We start from the raw sequence: 21,316 nt of genomic DNA, 5'->3' as shown, positions 1-21,316 counted from the left end.
CTATCTACAAAATCAAAAAACATAAATTTAAAAGTAAGTGGAAAAGGGAAGAGAAAACGTCTTCCTCCACTATCCACCTCTGCAATGTAAAAAAAGTGGGGAAAAATACATTTTGGTCAACGGGAACAGATTTATTTCGGCTCACTTTCTGTCTTCAGTCAATATTGACCCACTGCTGCAAACTAACACTTTTCATAAATACACAATGTGTTGATAGCATTGACATTATTTTAAGCAAGGAAAATTTTAATCATATTCATCTTAGAATTCAAATTCTCCTCAGAGAATGACAAAGGTGACAGAAGATCATATTTTCAATTTTACTGCATAGTTGATTTCTCCTGACATTCTCTCACAGCTGTACTCAATGCAGTTGAACACTTACTTACATTATCTTGAACTCAAATGTTAAGAAATGTGCAAAACTCTTTGGCAATCTCTAACTTAAAGAAAACCATTTCAGGCCTTGTGGGGTCCAGTTTTAACTTATTTAGTAGACACTAGGTTATCCTTCATAATCGGCAGATCACAACTAACAATCGGCAAAGATTTAAATCAAACTTGGTAAATTATAGTTAACTTTCAAGTTTCCCGATTTGATAAATTGGTGTACTTCAAAATAATTAGCTTGGTGCTAGAAACATTGGGTCTGAGTGAAGATAATACTTTGCTCACTTCTACCTATTAAATTATTTTATTGAAATAATTTTTATTTAATTAATTTATTTATTGAACTGTTATTATAATTTTTATTCGAGAAATGGGACTTGTACAAGACTATAAGATAGTCTGTCACGTATTATGTGGCATAGCAAATTTTATGACACTCATTACTGTATTTCCAGTCACATGGCATTGATTTCACTGCTCATATTGACAGCTTCAAGGTCAACGATAATTATCTGTAAGACCTAGGACTCACTCATGTTTAATTCCATGTCAAAATGAAATAAGGGCATGCGCACTGTTCTATACCTCATCCATTTCTCCACAGTGTTTAAGTTGATGCAAGCTAATGAAGAAATTAAGAATAAATTCTGTAGGAAAAGCCATTTAAAACAGTTAATAAATTAATCCAATTCACAAAACATGAACATACAAAGTAAAAGAGCAGGCCACTCAGCTCCTCATGCCTGCTCAGCCAGCACACAAACTGGAGAAACAGCAGCTCATAGTTTACGATCCAACGTACGATCATTGAATTCTCCAATTTTAGGTAGCTAACCCACAAAACTCTTCCCCCTTTACTCCCCGCTATGCCTCACCTAGACTCACACCTATCTCTGCCCTCCCCCTTCATTCCTTCATGATTCACAACTCTTCTATCCTTACCTTACATCTTTCATCCATTCATCACTAGCTTTTATCCAGCCATCTGCCTAGCATAAATTCCCCTCACCTGTATCCGCCAATCACTTGCCAGGCTTTGTCCTGCCCATCTTCTCTTCCAGATTTATTTCATCCTCCCCTCCACCACAATCTGTCTGAAGAAGTGGCACAGTGGTGCAGCGGTAGAGTTGCTGCCTTACAGCACTAGGGACCTGGGTTCGATCCTGGCTACGGGTGCTGTCTGTACTGAGTTTGTACCCACATTCCAAAGAGATATAGGTTTGCAGATGAATTGGCTTTGGTAAAGTTGTAAATTGTTCCTAGTGTGTAGGATAGTGGTAATGTAAAGGGTGATCACTGGTTGTCATGGACTTGGTGGGCCGAAGGGCCTGTTTTCACACTGCATCTTTAAAACTAAAAACTAAATAGTCCCAACCAAAAACGTCACCTATTCATGTTCTCCAGAGATGCTCCCTGGCCCACTGAGTTACTCCTTATCTTAAATGGGCAGGTCATTCTTAGGGCGACAACCCCTTAACTCCAAATCTAACTTCTCCATCAAAAAATATCCTCCCCATATCCAAGGCCCCTCAGGATCATACCTTTCAATCAAGATGTCTCTCACCCTTTTAGTTTCAGTAGAAACAATCAATCCAACCTTTCCTCAATCTCCCCATTGCAGATATTGGTCCAAAGAATCACCAAACTGCTTCCAACATTTAAAATACACTGCTATAACATATTTTATAACATCTTTACCATTTTACTTCTAACAGATGTTAACCCAGCTAGCTTGCAATTTTGTTGTGCCCTCCTTTTCACATAAAAGCTTTTTAAAAGAGTTACAGAACTTCTTGTTAAAAATCACACTAATAGCAATTCTAATGAGTATGTTTTAATTCTATTTCAAATCGAATATACTCAAACAAAAAATTGTGCTCACTAAAAATACTCATCAGGTCAGACAACAACTATAGAGAGAAATAACAAAATATTCCAGAAAGATAACACTTGAAAGTTAATTGGGGTCCTCTTCCCTCAGTTGCAGCCTAATCTCCTGAGTACTCCCAACATTTTTTGTTGAATGTGATGTGCTCCAGAAATCTTTGTTGCACAATAAAAACAATGGTATTAAAAACATTTTCTCAACTTGTTAGAAAGAATTAGCTGCAGAGGCTACATGGAAGTGGTTTCAGGATTGCAAATAACATAAATTGGGTGGCACATTGGCGCAGCTGGTCGAGCTGCTGCCTCGCAGCACCTGAGACCCAGCTTCAATACTGACTTTTGGTGCAGTCTATGTGGATTGTGCATGTTCACCCTGTGACCTCGGGTGCTCAGCTTTCCTCCCACATGCAAGTTGGTGGGTTAACTGGAATGTGATGAAAAGGGCTTGACCCACAACGTCAATTGTTCCTTTGCTCCAGAGATGCTGCCTGAACCGCTGAGTTACTCCAGCACTTTGTGTCCATCTTCAATTTTAACCAGCATCTGCAGTTTGTAGGGAGTAGATGAGACAATGGGATAACATGGAACTAGTATGAACAGGTGATCGATGATCAGTGAGGATTCAGTAGGCCTTTTTCCATGCTGCATCTCCAAAAACAAAAATTCATGCATCTCTAGGGCACGACTCTTTGGGATGAGCAGGTTGTACTGCCATGAATAACCAAATAGCTTGGACCTGCATTCCTTGAGGTAGAGAAGAATGAGGGTGGCCTTATTGAAAAGTACAAAGTCCCAAGAGGGCTTGACAGGAGAGATGTTGAAACATTTTCACTAATGGCAGATTCTCAAACAAGGGATCATAACTACGTGGGGCTAGTCATTAAACCCGAGGCATGCAGACATTTTGTTTTGCTGAAAGTGTTGAGTCTCTGGTATTCTGTGGGTAGTGGATGCAGGGACATTTGAAGTGTTCACAGTGAAGGTTAAATATATGATAAATCACGTAATAAAAGTATATGGAGAAATGATAAAGAAGAGGAGTTGAGGCCAGCATAGATCAGTACAATTTTATGAAATGGCAGAGCAGGCTTGAAGGGCCTGATTAGATACTCCTGCTTCTATTTTTGTGTTCTTTCAATTTCATGTTGAGGGGATTTTTTTCCGGTTGAGGGTCTTGACCCTATGGAACTCATTTCACTCTTGTCAAAAAGCCGTGGAAATGGTCTTTGAATATTTTTAAGACTGGTAGTGAAATAAGCAAATTATCTGAATAAGCAAACTATAATCTTACAAAAGGTATAATCACATTTTACACAGATCCTGTTGAATGGCTATGCAATGCACGAGAGACTGAGTGGCCTGTTCTTGCTGCTACTTTGTATTTCATTTTTGGAGTTAAATTAATTTACTAACTGCCAAATATGACACTGTTACACAAACTCCAGAGTTTCAACAATTTGTTTGCATCCTTTTGCTTTAAAAGAGAATAACTTCTGAAGCAGATTTCTTTGAAATGTGATAAATGTTATAATTATTCCTGCAATCTAAATTTTCAAGAACATAGGGCAATAACTGTAAAGGTATAAATATAGCAAGTTACAGTTATATCAAATATCCTTTACATGTTGTCATTTTGAGATGCTGGTTTGAATTGCAGAAATTAGGATTTCTAATTTGATGAATAAATTACATCTTTCCACATCTTATTTTATAATCAGTTAAAGCAGATCCAGTTATCTAGTAATGGCAACAGATGCCTTTGAGCAGGAAAATAGTTAGACAGGAACACAGAATTGCAAATCTAATGATAGATCATCAGCCAATAGTTTTCCCTAGCCTGAGGCCTGTTTTGACTGATCGGAACCAGTGATTCAGACTTTAACGCTATCTACTTTTTTTTCTCTACTACTCACCAGCCATACAGACTTATCACATATTGAATAAATAGCATTCAAAGAGCCATAAGGCATTAGGAAGATTGTAATGGACATAAATGAACAAACAGATGGAAGTGGAGAAAGAAGCAAATCAGATATTGGCCAACGTAGTGTGCCATAAAAAAATTGAAGAATAATGCCTGGGGAGTTACAGGTTCAAGCTCTTTAGAGACTTTGCAGCAAAAATTAAGCTCTTAGAATGCAAAAATGGACTCCACATAAAAGCCTGCGTAGTAATCTCATCCATGAAAATGTTCGAGGCACTCAAATAGCAAAGGGACAGAAATTTTATGTCTCAAGAGCAAACCACTAAAATCTAAATTTCCAATCAGTTAGGACTTAAAAGAAATAACAACTATTTTAACTCCAATTTAAATGGGTGTTGGAAACAATAACCACATGAAAGATAACCTACCATAAAAATTCAATATAGATCTTTAAGATCATTAGGATGGCTAGTGGTATAGCTGGTGCAACTGTTAGCATGGTGCAGAATGCCCGTGTTCAATCCTGACCTTGGATACATTTTGTGTGGAATTTGCACATTTACTCTACAACCTCATGGGTTTCTTTCAGGTACTGCGTTTCGTACCATATTCCAAATGTATCGGAGTTTAAAGGGTCATTTGCCACTTGTAATCGCTTCTAGATGTGTGAGATAATTGGGGGAGCGAGAGAGAGAATTGATGAGAATGTGGAGATTTTTTTTAAAAATGGGACGTGCAAGAATGGTGGAAATCATTGGTTGATGGTTGGTGTGATCTCAGCGGACTGAAGAGCCCGTTTCTGCGCTGTATCGCCCTACGTATCATAAGATTGCTGATTTATTTAGCAGGTGAATATGTGAAAATAAACCTCAAACTTATATCAACTCGACAGTTTAGAAAGCTTATTTGAAGTTCCAAGAATTCTCACCTCTACTCGCTGTGCCCCATGTGCTGTTCTAATCACATGACCTTATTTTAAAAGTGCAACTGGAAATTTAGTCAGATTTTCTACATGAAAACACAATGCAATGATTTTTTTTTGAATCTTGAAAAAAATCAGAGTGAAAACAGGTCCTTCATTCTTGTAAGCCAAGATGCCATATTAAGCTAGTCCCATTTTCCTGCATTTGACCCATATCCCTCTAAACCTTTCCTACCCATGAAAAAGTACAATTAGGTAATAAAATGGCATTTCTACAAATAATTAATCAATTACTTCTGGCAATATTTTGTATTGTGTCTCCATGGTAGTATTCTCAATAAAGATACAAGGATTCCAAAGCACTTCAGGATTTGAGTACAAACTGGTCTAGCATTTCAGTGTAGTGTAGAAGAGGTGCTGCAAAGCATACATGGCTGCATATTAGATGTCTGTCTGTAACATCTTATGGGTCTCTCATTGACTGCCTGCATTTTTCTCCATGATCTTTAGCTGCCTTTTTGTTTCAGTTTCCCTCTCATTCTCACTTTTTCTTTTGCTATCTCAAGAAGGGACCTTCTGTCATCAAGAAGCCCTCTTCTCTCTGTTACAATCAGGGAGGGAGGGCAGAGGCCTGAGGTCTCACACCACCAGATTCAGGAAAAACTACTTTCCTTCAACACCAGGTTGTTGAATTGATCTGCGCCGCTCTAATCCTAACTCCACAACAAAACACTACAGCCCACCTCTTGCACAACAATGGATTGGTTTTCTAAATGTGCACCAATGTCTTTTTACGCAGTCTTGTACATTTTGCTATCTTGGAAAACAACAACCTTTCTTCCTCTTCCCCGCCCATACCCCACCCTGTGCCCCACCTGTACTCGCACCCATTTTCCCCCTTCTACGGGCTTCATATTCATACCTCTTCTATCCTTATCTCACATTCTTTGCCTTTCACCTCTGGACTTTGGCCAACCATCTACCTATCAAAAGCCCCCCCCCCCCCCCCACACCTGTATCCACCTATCACTGATCAGGTGTTCTCCTGTCCCTCCTCTCTTCCAGCTTCCCCCCACCATAATCAGTCTGAAGAAGGGTCCCGACGCGAAATGTTACCTATCCATGTCCTCCAGAGATGCTACCTGACCCGCTGAGTTATACTAGCACATTGATTTTTTTCTAGTTTTTGTCACATTTTACATTTCTTCCATCTTCTTGGGCGTTTTTAATTAACTCATAAAATCTACACAAGCCAAAAATATTGGCCTAACAACTACAAATGTTTGAAGTTCTAAAAGGAAAATTCTGAATTTATAATTACATGGTGCTTGCATGATATCCAGGTAAGATTTTATCAACTTTTCATCCTGTATTAGGTATGCAGCCACTGTGGAAAATGTTACGTCATAAGCATTAACAGATTTTATTGAGATTGTTTCAAGGTATTGACGTTAGTGATTATCTCTGCTTCTTACTCCATAAATACTGCCTGACCTACTGAGCATTTCCAGCATTCCTTTTATTCATTCATTGCAGCTGTTCCTACAGTGTGTCCTTAACCAATTTATATTTGACATGCATCTTTAAATTCCTTTCACCACACCTCCAAAATTATAGACATTTAAATTTGGTACCAGTAAAAAGTAACCATGAAGCAATTGGATTCCTGGAACAGTTACATTGCTGGCCAAACTAACAAAGGAGCTTGTCACCTCCATATAAATAATTTGTGACCGTTGCCTATGCTTCTTAATATCTTTGGTTCAAAGCAAACCGACTCAGATCCTGGCTTCAATTAGATTTTGCATTTCAAAATGTCTATTGTCCTGTGCATTCCTAACTTCACATGAGAAGGAACCAATTCCAATTTTTAAATGCAGTTTCCTATTCTTAGACTCCCTGGCTATAGAAACAATTCCCTCCATCTAGGCAATCAATTTCTTGAAGTCATCAATAAAATTCAATGCTGAGTAATCTTGTTTTATGCATTAATCCCCTAAAGGCAAGCGTGTGGGGGGGGGGGGGGGGGGGGGGGGGGAGGGGGGCGGGGCGGCGGTTGGGTGGCTCATACCAATCTGATAAATCCATGCTGTGCTTCCTCCAGGTATGATACCAACAAATGCTCATATGACTCCAATTATTTTTTATAACAATTTGTTGATGAGATGCAGGCAGCCCTGCTTGGGCCAGCATTGTGATCAATCGCACATCACATATTTCTAGGCTGTGTCAGAGGACAATCAAAAGTCAACCACCATGATGTTTCATGAGTTACATTGATCAGACTGCATAGCAATGATAGATATCCTTCCATGAAAGATATTAGAAAGCTGGATGGTGCATTACAACAATTTATTCTATTCCAAGTTTTGTAACCAGGAAAATGTCACAAAACAAACAAGACAAAGACTCAAAAATGTCCTCAAAGTTTTGGTAAATTACAATATCCCCACCAACTCTTGGGAATCCTTGGCTCAGGGACTGCTAACAATAAAGGTGGTGTGTTTGGGACATCAAGAATATCTAATCCAGGTATCGGGAACACATGAAAGCTCAGAGTAAACAGAGGAAGAAATACTTCACTTCCTAAACAACAAACCACTGTCAGCATACCTGGCCCATCTCTGGAACAGTCTGAGAATCCCAACTCAGAACCATAGTGGAAGACAGTCACCTGTTCCCAAAAGAATTGTTTTAAGACATAAAAATATCATCTCATATTACTACTAAGTTTTATACTCCAGTTTTAATTTCCATAATTTGGAATTTCCCAGCTGCCATGGTGAGATTTAAATTCAAGTCTCTAGATCATTGTCCAACAACTTAATCACTATGTTAACATGCCCCGGACTAGATGAATGATTAAAATTCTGATACTGAATAGGTAAGATGAAGCAATTTCAGTTGCTAACATGAATCTGGTTGGAGCGATGTGTGTGGGAATGAGATAGCATCTGTCTATTTAACAGAAATTTGAAGCATCTACTTTTAAAACATTACCTATTGAGTTTTGTTTAAATTTCCTTGGAAATCAGTTGGTACTGATAATGAGGTCAAAGTGGCTGTGACAAAAAGCATTTATTTTAGCTAAACAAGTAACAGCTCACCTAATTACATACACTGCCCTCCATAATGGTTAGGATAAAGACCCATCATTTATTTATTTGCCTCTGTACTCCACAATTTGAGATTTGTAATTGAAAAAAAAAATCACATGTGGTTAAAATGCACATTGTCAGATTTTATTAAAGGCCATTTTTATACATGTTGGTTTCACCATGGAAAAATTACAGCAGTGTTTATTCATACACCCCCCCCCCCCCCCCCCCCATCCCCCATATTTCAGGGCACCATAATGTTTGGGACACATGACTTCACAGGTGTTTGTAATTGCTCAGGTGTGTTTAATTCCCTCCTTAATGCAGGTATAAGAGAACACTAGGCACCAAGTCTTTCCATCACCGTTGGAAACTTTCATTGCTGTTTATCAACATGAGGACCAAAGTTGTAACAATGAAAGTCAAAGAAGCCATTATGAGATTGAGAAACAAGAATAAAACTGTTAGAGACATCAGCCAAACTTTAGACTTACCAAAATCAACTGTTTGGAACATCATTAAGAAGAGAGCACTGGTGAGCTTACTAATCGCAAAGCGACTGGCAGGCCAAGGAAGACCTCCACAGCTGATGACAGAAGAATTCTCTCTATAATAAAGAAAAATCCCCAAACACCTGTCCGACAATCAGAAACACGTTTCAGGAATCAGGTGTGGATTTGTCAATGACCACTGTCCGCAGAAGACTTCATGAACGGAAATACAGAGGCTACACTGCTAGACGCAAACCACTGGTTTGCTGCAAAGATCGGATGGCCAGGTTACAGTTAGCCAAGACTTACTTAAAAGAGCAACCACAGTTCTGGAAAAAAGGTCTTGTGGACAGATGAGACGAAGATTGACTTATGTCAGAGTGATGGCATGAGCAAAGTATGGAAGAGAGAAGGAACTGCCCAAGATCTAAAGCATACCACCTCATCTGTGAAACACGGTGGTGGGGGTGTTATGGCCTGGGTATGTATGGCTGCTGAAGGCACTGGCTCACTTATCTTCATTGATGATACAACTGCTGATGGTGGTAGCATAATGAATTCTGAAGTGTATAGACACATCCTATCTGCCCAAGTTCAAACAAATGCCTCAAAATTAATCGGCCGGCGGTTCATTCTGCAGCAAGACAATGATCCCAAACATACTGCTAAAGCAACAATGTTTTTCAAAGCTAAAAAATGGTCAATTCTTGAGTGGCCATGTCAATCATCCAATCTGAACCTAATTGAACATGCCTTTTATATTGTGAAGAGAAAACTGAAGGGGACTAGCCCCCAAAACAAGCATAAGCTAAAGGTGACAGCAATACAGGCCTGACAGAGCATCACCAGAGAAGACACTCAGCAACTGGTGATGTCCATGAATCGCAGACTTCAAGCAGTCATTGTATGCAAAGGATATGCAACAAAATACTAAACATGACTACTTTCATCACCATGACATTGCTGTGTCCCAAACGTTATGGTGCCCTGAAATGAGGGGGGGGGGGGGACTATGTAATTGCAACATGGTGAAACCAAAATGCATAAAAATGGCCTTTATTAAAATCTGACAATGTGCACTTTAATCACATATGATTATTTCCATTACAAATCTCAAATTGTGGAGTACAAAGGCAAATAAATAAATGATGGGTCTTTGACCCAAATATGACGGAGGGCAGTGTAGCTTCTATAAGGCTGTTTGTCTCTCAGTTTGCCCCTGTTGAAGAAGGTGTAACATTTTTTTATAACTTTGTCATCAGAAACTAGCTAGTCTTATGCCTTGGTAACTAACTTTGTAGAATGGGTGAATACCTTATGACGTGTTGGCTTGCTCCAACACAGAACCAATACATTTTGTTCCCAGCACATAAACACAACTTTTAAAACTTCAAGTGAGGCCAAGGAGGCCTTCTACTCCAATCTACAGATTAAAATCCTAAAAATAATCCTGGTACACTTCCCAAAGAAATACAAACAAGACATGTACAAGACATTAGTGAGGCCACATTTGTACAGTATTGTGTTCAATTTTGGTTATCCTTTTATAGGAAAGATGTTGTTAAGCTAGAAAGGGTGCAGAAAAGATTTACAAGGATGTTGCCAGGATTCCAGGGCATGAGTTATAGGGATTGGTTGAGCAGGCTACAACACTATTGAGGGTAAATGCACAGAATCTTTTGCCCAGAGTAGGAGAATCAAGAACCAGAGCACATAGGTTTAAGATGAGGGGGGGGGGGGGGAAGATTTAATAGGAACCCAAGGGGCAACTATTTTTTTTTTTTACACAAAAGGTGGTGGGTACATGAAACGAGCTGTGAGAGGAGGTAGTTGAAGCAGGGAATATCACAATGTTTAAAAAACATTTGTAGAGGCACATGGATAGGATTAAAAGGATATGGGCCAAACGCAGGCAGGTGGTACAAGTTTAGATGGGGCATGTTGGTCAGTGTGGGCATGTCCAGGCCAAAATAAATATCCTATTTCAGAGGGTCAAATGCAGCCTCATTACAACATCCCTGGTTCAGGCACTGGCAACCTAGGTTGGTACTGGACCCCAAGAAAGGGAGTTTGTAGAGTGCCTCCGAGATGGATTCTTAGAGCAGCTTGTATTGGAGCCTACTAGGGAGAAGGCAATTCTGGATTTAGTGTTGTGTAATGAACCGGATTTGATAAGGGAACATTAGGAGGTAGTGACTATAATATGTTAAGTTTTATTCTGCAATTTGAGAGGGAGAAGGTAAAATCAGAAGTGTCAGTATTGCAGTTGAACAAAGGGGACTATAGAGGTATAAGGGAGGAGCTGGCCAAAGTTGACTGGAAAGGGACCCCAGCAGGGAAGACGGTGGAACGGCAATAGCACGAATTTCTGAGAATAATCCAGAAGATGCAGGATCATTTCATTCCAGAGAGGAGGAAAGAGTCTGAGGGGAGTAAGAGACAACCGTGTCTGACAAGGGAAGTCAAGGACAGTATAAAACTAGAACAGGACATATAGCATAGTAAAGATGAGCAGGAAGGCAGACGATTGGGAAACCTATAAAGAACAACAGAAGGTAACTAAAAAGGCAATACGGGGAGAAAAGATGAGGTAGAAAGGTAAGCTAGCCAAGAATATAAAGAAGGATAGTAAAAGCTTCTTTAGGTATGTAAACAGGAAAAGATTAGTTAAGACAAATGTGGATCCCTTGAAGACAGAAACAGGTGAATTTATTATGGGGAACAAGGAAATGGCAGACGAGTTGAACAGGTACTTTGGTTCTGTCTGCACTAAGGAAGATACAAACAATCTCCCAGATTTCCTAGGGGACAGAGGATCTAGGGTGATGGAGGAAATTAAGGAAATTCACGTTAGTTAGGAAATGGTGTTGGGAGAATGATGGGACTGAAGGCTGATAAATCCCAAGGCCTGATGGTCTGCATCCCAGTGTACTCAAGGAGGTGGCTCTAGAAATTGTGGACACATTGGTGATCATTTTCCAATGTTCTATAGTTCCTGTGGATTGAAGGGTACCTAATGTTATCCCACTTTTTAAGAAAGGAGGGAGATAGAAAACAGGGACTTATAGACCAGTTAGCCTGACATCGGTGGTGGGGAAGATGCTGGAGTCAGTTATTAAAGATGTAATAGCAGCACATTTGGACAGCAGTAACAGGATCAGTGCAAGTTAGCATGGATTTACGAAGGGGAAATCTTGCTTTAATCTTCTGGAATTTTTTTAAGGATGCAACAAGTAAAATGGATAAGGGAGAGCCAGTGGATGTGTGTATCCGCACTTTCAGAAAGCCTTTGATAGGGTCCCACACAGGAGATTAATGGGCAAAATTAGAGCACATGGTATTGGGAGTAGAGTAATGACATGGACAGAAAATTGGTTGGCAGACAGGAAACAACAAGTAGGAATTAACGGGTCCCTTTCAGAATGGCAGGTAACGACTACTGAGGTGCTGCAAGGTTTGGTGCTGATACCGCAGCTGTGTACAATATATATTAATGATTTAGATGAAGATATTAAAAGTAGCATTAGCAAATTTGCAGATGACACAAGGTGGGGTGGCAGTGTGAACTGTGAAGAGGACGCTATGAGGATGCAGGATGACTTGATAGGTTGGGCCAGTGGGCAGATGCATGGCAGATGCAGTATAATTGGATAAATATGTGGTTAAAATGGTGTCAGATTAGGAAAAGGGGAAGTGCAATGAGACCAGGATGTCCTTGTACATCAGTCACTGAAAGTAAGCATGCAGGTACAGCAGGCAGTGAAGAAAGCGAATGGCATGGTGGCATTCATAATGAGAGGGGGGGAAAGATTTAATAGGAACCCAAGAGGCAAGTATTTTTTTTACACAAAAGGTGGTGGGTACAAGAAACGAGCTGTGAGAGGAGGTAGTTGAAGCAGGGAATATCACAATGTTTAAAAAACATTTGGACAGGCACATGGATAGGATTAGAAGGATATGGGCCAAACGCAGGCAGGTGGTACTGGTTTACATGGGGCATGTTGGGCCGAAAGTAGTATAAGAAGATAACTGCAGATGCTGGTACAAATCGAAGGTTTTTAATTCACAAAATGCTGGAGTAACTCAGCAGGTCAGGCAGCATCTCGGGAGAGAAGGAATGGGTGACTTTTCGGGTTGAGACCCTTCTTCAGACTGATGTCAGGGGGGCGGGACAAAGTTGGGCCGAAAGGCCTGGTTCCACGCTACGTGACTCTATAATTCTGACTAATCCTGCTGTATAATTTCAACTTCAACACGTGGGTGGGAAAAGACACAAACTTCTGGCATAATCGGCAAAGAAAGAGTATAGGGAAGACAAACTCCAGCAAGGCCCTTCCACTTGTCAAAATGCTCAAGCATGTCCAGGCCAAAATAAATATCCTATTTCAGAGGGTCAAATGCAGCCTCATTACAACATCCCTGGTTCAGGCACTGGCAACCTAGGTTGGTACTGGACCCCAAGAAAGGGAGTTTGTAGAGTGCCTCCGAGATGGATTCTTAGAGCAGCTTGTATTGGAACCTACTAGGGAGAAGGCAATTCTGGATGTAGTGTTGTGTCATGAACCGGATTTGATAAGGGAACTCATTAGGAGGTAGTGACCATAATATGTTAAGTTTTATTCTGCAATTTGAGAGGGAGAAGGTAAAATCAGAAGTGTCCGTATTGCAGTTGAACAAAGGGGACTATGGAGGTATGAGGGAGGAGCTGGCCAAGGTTGACTGGAAAGGGACCCCAGCAGGAAAGACAGTGAAACACCGTTTAAAATTAAATTTCTTAATACTGCTATTAGTAAACTGGAAGTCAATCCAGTTGATGCCTTGTTACCATGAAGCTTGGTTTTCAGGTAACCCGGGCAAGATGTTATATTTCAAAACTCTCAAGTTATTACAGACTTGTCAGTTATTTCAGCGAAAATTAGGATGCCGGAAAAGCATTGACAAGCGTGGGAATTTCGCGATGTTTCCGAAGACGATGTAATCTCGACCTGACTCGGCATTGTCGTGGTCATTGTCGTAGGCTACAAGAAAATTTTGGCGATCTACTACGTCTTTGACAGTCGCCGACAGTCGCATAAAAAAAAAATTGCCTAAGTGGGGCAGGCCCTTCAGGGAGTGAACACACGAGATGCAGGAAACATGTTCCCGATGTTGGGGAACTCCAGAACCAGGGGCCAGAGTTTAAGAATAAGTGGTAGGCCATTTAGAACTGAGGAAAAACATTTTCACACAGAGAGTTGTGGAATTGTGGAATTCTCTGCCTCAGAAGGCAGTGGAGGCCGATTCATTGGATGCATTCAAAAGAGAGTTTGATAGGGCTCTTAGGGCTTGCGGAATCAGGGATATGGGGAGAAGGCAGGAACGGGGTACTGATTGTGGATGATCAGCCATGATCACATTGAATGGCAGTGCTGGCTCAAAGGGCCGAATGGCCCACTCCTGCACCTATTTTCTGTGTATCTATGTTATATCTTACACGCAAGAAGCTGCAAAGATGTCCAGATGTTCAACTGCACCACTCGAGGTATCAATGCGCGCTGCATTGATCACTGTGTAGAATGCTCAATTACTTCCAGCAACCAGTTCCCAAAATACCAGCGCTAATACAAAAATGGCCAGTAAAAGATAAACTTTAAGCTCTCAAGTACCCCACAAAGGCAGCTATTTTTCAACCAAACTCACAAATAACATTTTGATCCCCAGCCAACAGGAGCTGCAGAGAATCCACTGCATATGGGTTGCCATGAAATTCACCATTGATACATGAAAAGATTCTTAGCTTCTTTAGAAAGAACAGCCAGGACTGGTTTGAGGAGCGTGATCAGAAGATTAAAGAGCTAATTAATTGCAAACAAAAAATACATTCTGGGATTGCAGTATTTTGTCCAAAACATTAAAATTTTCTAAGCAACTTTGCATCTCACCAATTTAGTTGCCAAGTTCAACATCTCATCATGGCAAGCGAGAATCTCCCCAAGTTGGGCAAAAGTTAGCGCTGAGCGAATCTATGAAGATACACTGCTAACTTTTAATTACAGCCAGGAATTAAGCATAAATTAATTTTGCAGAATACAATTTTTTACGCTAGTTTAAAAAAATTAGATGTATACAACTATTTAAATCCTCTTACTATAAGGTTCATTACAATAGGAACAAAGTACAATTTATTTTAAATCACTTGGAGATCTTGATTGGTACACTACGTAACAATTTCTGCATGAATGTACAAATACATAATATAAGCTAGTATGTATAAAAATGGCCTTTATTAAAATCTGACAATGTGTACTTTAACCACAGGCAATTTTTTCTATTACAAATCTCAAATTGTGGAGTACAGAGGCAAATAAATAAATGATGGGTGTTTGTCACAAACATTATGGAGGGCACTGTATACTATGGAAATGATAAGTTTGAAGGGTCCGAACCCAAACCGTTGTTGGTCTATTCTCTCCACAGATGCTGCCTAACCCACCCAGTTCCTCCGGCATTTCAGTCTGGGGAGGGGTCTCGACCCGAAGTGTCACCCATTCCTTCTCTCCTAGATGCTGCCTGACCTGCTGAGTTACTCCAACATTTTGTGATTCCTCCAGCATTTGGTGCTTTGCTCATATCCAGCACCTGCAGTTTATTGTATCTTTGTGGAAATATTTGAAGTAACAAAATAACTTGAAAGAAGTGCCTATTGAGATCCAGAGGAACACTTTCCAATGTTTTTGCATTATGTAAAGTTTTTGTTTTATAGTTTTAGAGATATAGCGTGGAGATAAGTCCTTCAGCCCACTGATTCCGCGCCGACCAGCAATCCCCGCACATTAACACCATCCTACACACACTAGGGACAATTTACACATGCACCAATCCAATTTACCTACAAACCTGTATGTCTTTGGAACGTGGGAGGAAACTGAAAATCTCAGAGATTCGCATGTGGTCACAGGGAGAATGTACAAACTCTGTACAGACAGCAACCGTAGTTAGGATCGAACCCCGGTCTCCAGCACTGCAAGAAGTAAGGCAGAAACTCTACCGCTGCGCCACTGTGTCGCCCGTAAGTTTTCGATAATTAAACACCACACCCAACTTCAACCATTGTCATCCATATAACAATTTTAACATTGCAAGACATTGACAGTATGCCACAGAAATGAGTTAATTGAGTAATTAGTCAAAATCAAAGTAGTCAAAACAGTGAGCCAAATGTGAGCCAGACAGTTAAGTGGCATCACATGATGCCAGAATTGGAAAAGTATGTTTCAAACAGTGTTTTGGGCTTCATTGTTGAAGATGTTTTAGGCTTATGAAGTTTGGCATGTCCCCAACAACGCTCACTAAATTTTGACAGATGCGCCATAGAAAGCATTTTGGTCGGATGCATCACAGCATGGTTTGGGAACAGCTCCATCCAAGACTGCAAGAAATTGCAGGGAATTGTGGACGCAGCCCAGACCATCACGCAATCCAACCTCCTTTCCATTGTCTCCATCTACACTTTACGCTGCCTCGCCAAGGCCACCAACATAATCAAGGACGCGTCTCCCCTCTCCCATCAGGCAAGAGGTACGGAAGTGTGAAAACGCATACCTCCAGATTTAGAGAGCATTTCTTTCCAGTTGTTATCAGGCAACTGAAGCATTCTACCACAACTAGATAGTGGGCCTGAGCTACTATCTACCTCATTGAAGACCATTGGACTATCCTTAATTGGACTTTACTGGACTTTATTGTGCACCAAACATTATTCTGTTTATCATGTATCTGTACATATCCATGCTCACATCCACAGAGTGCACAAAATGGCAAGTCAGTTAGAGCAGGAATTAGTTTTGAAGTTTCTGCTGCTTGAATGATCCGGTCTCTCCTCAACTTCACGTACTTGTCCAATCCCCATTGTACTTAACGCTGCTTTGGTCTAAACTTTATTACATCCTTCAATACATTGAAGCCTTATCAATAATTCAAAGGGGTAGAGAATTCCAGAGTCATAACTATTAAGCAAGAAATTACACACATTTCGAGATAGGATTTGGCCGTTTATTCCTGCTTCTATATCCCCTAATTCTCAACTTCTTCACAAAGAAAGTCATCCTCACAAAACCCACTGTCAAGATCATTTAAAATCTGATGCTTGAAGAAGTTTTCCAACTTCTAAACTTTAGCAAGTAAAGACTTAATTTCCTTAATATTTCCACTGATAATATGCCCTTCTCCCAAGAATTAATCAAGTGAACAATATAGCAAGACTTCCTTTCTCTTTTATGCCAACCCCTCGCAATAGACGTACAGGTATGTAGGTTAATTGGCTGGGTAAATGTAAAAATTGTCCCTAGTGGATGTAGGATAGTGTTAATGTACGGGGATCACTGGGCGGCACGGACTTGGAGGGCCGAAAAGGCCTGTTTCCGGCTGTATATATATGATATGATATGATATGATAATAGTGATGTTTCATGGGTGATAATTGCATTATATAACCATCAATTACATCTTTCTTTAAAATGGACAGAGAAATAGGAAGGAATGTCTATCAAATGACCTTACATCACTGAATAAATTGTTTCTCTTCTCTCCCTGAAGCAAATAATCTCACACGGTACCATCCAACATGTGTAGGAAAGAACTGTAGATGCTGGTTTAAATCGAAGGTAGACACAAAATGCTCATACAACATTACTTGTTGAACATCATTTTACCTTACGTGCTTAAAACAGTGTCCGAGATTGATTTAAATGGATTGATTAATTTAAAGATACAGCATGAAAACAAGCCTTTTGGCCCAAGTTCACACCTACCATTGATCACCCAGCCATACTAGTTCTATGTTTATCCCACTTTCCTGTCCCTTCCTAGATACCAGGGACAATTTATTTAACCCAATTAACCTACACACTCCACATCTTTGGTAGGTGGAAAGAAACCCAAGTAGTCACATAGCGAACATGCAAACTCCACACAGGTCACAGAGGTCAAGATCAGGCCTAGGTCTCTGCCGCTGGGAGACAGCAACTCTACCAGCTGCACCACTATCTCTAAATATCACAATTATTTTTTTTTACCACTATACTCCTGATCAAGCAATCTAAACAAGACATTTCAAAGAAAATGAGTTTTAGCAGCAGATTAGTTGGGCAGGTGATGGCAACTATCCACGTTTAATGTTTGCTATCTGTCTAAAAAAGGAAAGTCTCTTAAGGGTGATAGTGTGGAAACAGGCCATTCGGCCCAACTTGCCCACACCGGCCAACATGTCCCATCTGTCTGCGTTTGGTCAATATCCCTCCAAACCTGTCCTATCCAAAAGGGAAAAATATAAATGTGCCAATGCCCAAATAGATTTTATTGGTCCATAGTTAATAACACATGTAGATAACCGAACCAGTAATGCCGTGTTTTAAAAAAAAAAAAGAACTTAGCAGGTAAAGTTGAGAGTTATTTATTCGGTCTCATCATGTGCCCGACGAGGAGCGCGCAGGCCAGGGGCCTAGAGCAGCGCCGGGTGGGCTGGACATCCACAGCAAAGATTCACTGGACTGCCTTGACCAACAGGCATGAAAGTGGAGACTGTAACACATCGTGAACCAAGACTCAGCGGCTCCCCCACCGAGGGCCCCGGCCCCGAGCAGAGGAGGGTGGACGGTATCGCCTCTAAACGGAACCGCAGTGCGGGTTTGGGAAGTGGGGCGGGAGGACGGCGTTACCTGGTGTGGCCGGGCGGACATCGCGGCAGAGCCCGCAGCAGCAGCAGCGGCAGAGCCCGAGCCCGAGCCCGCACTGACATTGAGGCGGCCATGTTCAGCTCAGCGCCACGGCGAGCGGCGAGCGCCCAGCCTCCTGCCGTCCGTGGCGGGTCACCTCCCACAAACGCAACCGCGTCTCGAAATAAATGTGTAACAAGGTCAAGGAACTGCAGATGCAGGTTCACACCGAAGATAGACACAAAAAATGCTGGAGTAAACCAGCGGGTCACACGGCATCTCAATGCCGTGTACCATTGTGAGCTCCACCTCGTTGCTTTTTGTATTTCAGTTTAGTTTAGTTTAGTTCAGTTTATTGTCAGCAGTCTGAAGAAGGGTCTTGACCCGAATCGTCACCTGTTCATTTTCCCCAGAGATGCTGTCTGACCCGCTTAATTAATCTAACTTTTTGTGTCTATCTTATTGTCACGTGCACCGAGGTACAGCGAAAAGCTTTTGCTGCATGCTAACCAGTCAACGGAAAGACAACACATGATCACAAGCGAGCCATTCAGTATGCAGAGACATGGCATGAATAACGTTTAGTACAAGATAAAGCCAGTGAAGTCTGATCTTTCATTCATTTGTTCTATGTACCTTCTAGATCTCTTGTTTCCCTCTCTCCTGACTCCCAGTCTGAAGATGGGTCTCGACCTGAAACGTCACCTATTCCTTTTCTCCAGAGATGCTGTCTGTCCCACTGAGTTACTCAGGCATTTTGTGTCTACAAAATAAATGAAGTCCTTGCCATTGTGTTGCTATTCTGTTGACTATGTTCCTAAGTATTCAATATTTTTAACATAGATTAATGTGGTAGCACGTTTATTTAAATAAATGCATCATAATGTTCTGTTTTAAAGTTGAAATGTGATGAAAAACAAATTGCAAGAGCTACGATACAAGGAACTGCAGATGCTGGTTCTCCGCAGGCTAGGCAGCATCTGTGGAGGGAAATGGACAAGGGACATTTTGAGTCAACACCCTTATTTAGAATGATGGAGTAGAGGAGAGAAGGAGAGAAAGCTGGTAGAAAGAAGTGAAGGGAAGGAGGTGACGTGATAGGTGGATCTAGTTAAGAAGGAGATAACTTGGAGGAGGAAACAACATTTATCTATTTCCCTCCACAGATGCTGACTGACACGCTGAGTTCCTCCAGCACTGTTTTATGCTCAAGATTCCAACATCTGCAGTCTCTTGCCTCCAATGTGAAGTCTTGATCCACTAACCGTTTTTAGAATGTGCAAAACACATTTATACGTAGTTTATTGACCTATTTATAGTTTGCAGGTTAATTGGTCTCTGTAATTTCCCCTAGTGTGTAGAGAGTGGACGCAGAAATGGGATGACATAGAACTGGTGTGAATGGGTCGGCATGAACTCGGTGGGCCAAAAAGTCCGTTTCTATGCTGTATCTCTAAAAAAAAAGGCATTGGAAGAACTCAGAACTCAGCGGGTCAGGCAGCATCCATGGAAGGAAATGGATTGACTGTGTTTTGGGTCGGGACCCACCTTCAGGCTTCAGCTCCCGGACTCGTAGCTATCCCTTGAGCATGACCCCATTAACGAACACAAGGCCACCATCTCCCAAACTGTCATAAATCTTATCAGCCATGTCCCCTTCACAGCCTCCAACCTTATTGTACCCCAGCCCCACACTACATCTTTCTGTCTCCTCCTAAAATCCTGTACTTATGGCATGTAGTCAGTTGGACGTGGGAATGAGGGCAGCTAATGTGCATAAATCAAAATGTCACAATCACCAAAAAGTGACCAGACACTCCATTACTGATAAAAAAATGTGATGGCTTCAGCCCAGTCCATCACAGGCACAACCCTCCCCACCATTGAAAGCATCTATAAGAAATGCTTAAAAATGGCTGCATCTATTAGTAAGAATCTCTACCATCTGAGCTATGCCTTCTTCTCATTGCTACCATCAGCGAGGGGGGTCAGAAGTCTCAAGTCCCACACCACCTGGTTCAGGAACAGCTATTTTCCTACAACCACCAGGTTGTTGAACTGATCTGCACAAACCCTGTCCCACCTCAATAGCAGAGTACTAGCTGCCACCTCATGCACTATCATGGACTTATTTTCTAGTTCTATTTTTGCACTGTCCTGTTTTTTTGTCTTTTTGTTTTTCACTGCTTGTATGATTGATGTATAGTTTCTGTTTTGTGCATTGTCTGAATCTATGTGCGTATGATGCTGCAACAAGCAAGATTTTTATTGTACCTGTACCTCACCGTAGTTATACATAAGATAATAAACTCGACCAAGACTAAATACACAGCATGCATGCTGGACAGCACATGTGTAAAAGGAAACAGGTCTTTATCAGGTCCAATCCCACTTCCTCCACCTCGCTACACCTTTGTAACAGAGTATACATTTATGACCTCCTCCGACCCTGCACTCCTCAATTCTCTCTCCTTGTACATCATCAATTTTAATCGTTCCACCAGTACTGAGATTTCATATCACTTAACTTTTGTATTTGCATTCTCTTTTAAAATGTTCTTTAAAACCTACCTCTGTCTTCAAACCTTATCATCACCATTAATCTTAATGCGCGCATTACATCACCATAAGATCATAAGTGAGAGGAGCAGAGTTAGGCCATTCAGCCGAAGTCTACACAATTCAATCATAGCTGATCTATTTCTCCCTCCTAACCCCATTCCCCCGTCTTCTCCCCATAACCTCTGGCACCTGTCCTAATCAAGAATCTAGCAATCTCTGCCTTAAATATATCCACTGACTTGGCCCCCACAGCATTCTGTGGCAAAGAATTCCAGATTCACCACCCTCTGACTAAAGAGATTCCTCCTCATTTCCTTCCGAAAAGAATGTCCTTTAATTCTGAGGGTATG

The 21,316-nt window shown here is 41.0% G+C and overlaps 1 protein-coding gene across 1 annotated transcript in view; it reads right to left on the bottom strand.

The window, feature by feature from the left end:
* Positions 1–18,563, bottom strand: part of ndufs4 (NADH:ubiquinone oxidoreductase subunit S4) — a 96,522-nt gene extending 77,959 nt beyond the window's left edge. The window contains exon 1 of the mRNA XM_078410078.1: positions 18,408–18,563. Coding sequence (XP_078266204.1) covers positions 18,408–18,499 — 92 coding nt within the window. The 5' untranslated portion in view covers positions 18,500–18,563. The remainder of the gene's footprint in view (positions 1–18,407) is intronic.
* Positions 18,564–21,316: the final 2,753 nt, after the last annotated feature.

Source organism: Rhinoraja longicauda, chromosome 1, assembly GCF_053455715.1.
Source record: "Rhinoraja longicauda isolate Sanriku21f chromosome 1, sRhiLon1.1, whole genome shotgun sequence".
In the NCBI taxonomy this organism is placed as follows: domain Eukaryota; kingdom Metazoa; phylum Chordata; class Chondrichthyes; order Rajiformes; family Arhynchobatidae; genus Rhinoraja; species Rhinoraja longicauda.
This window is presented reverse-complemented; position numbering and strand designations above follow the sequence as displayed.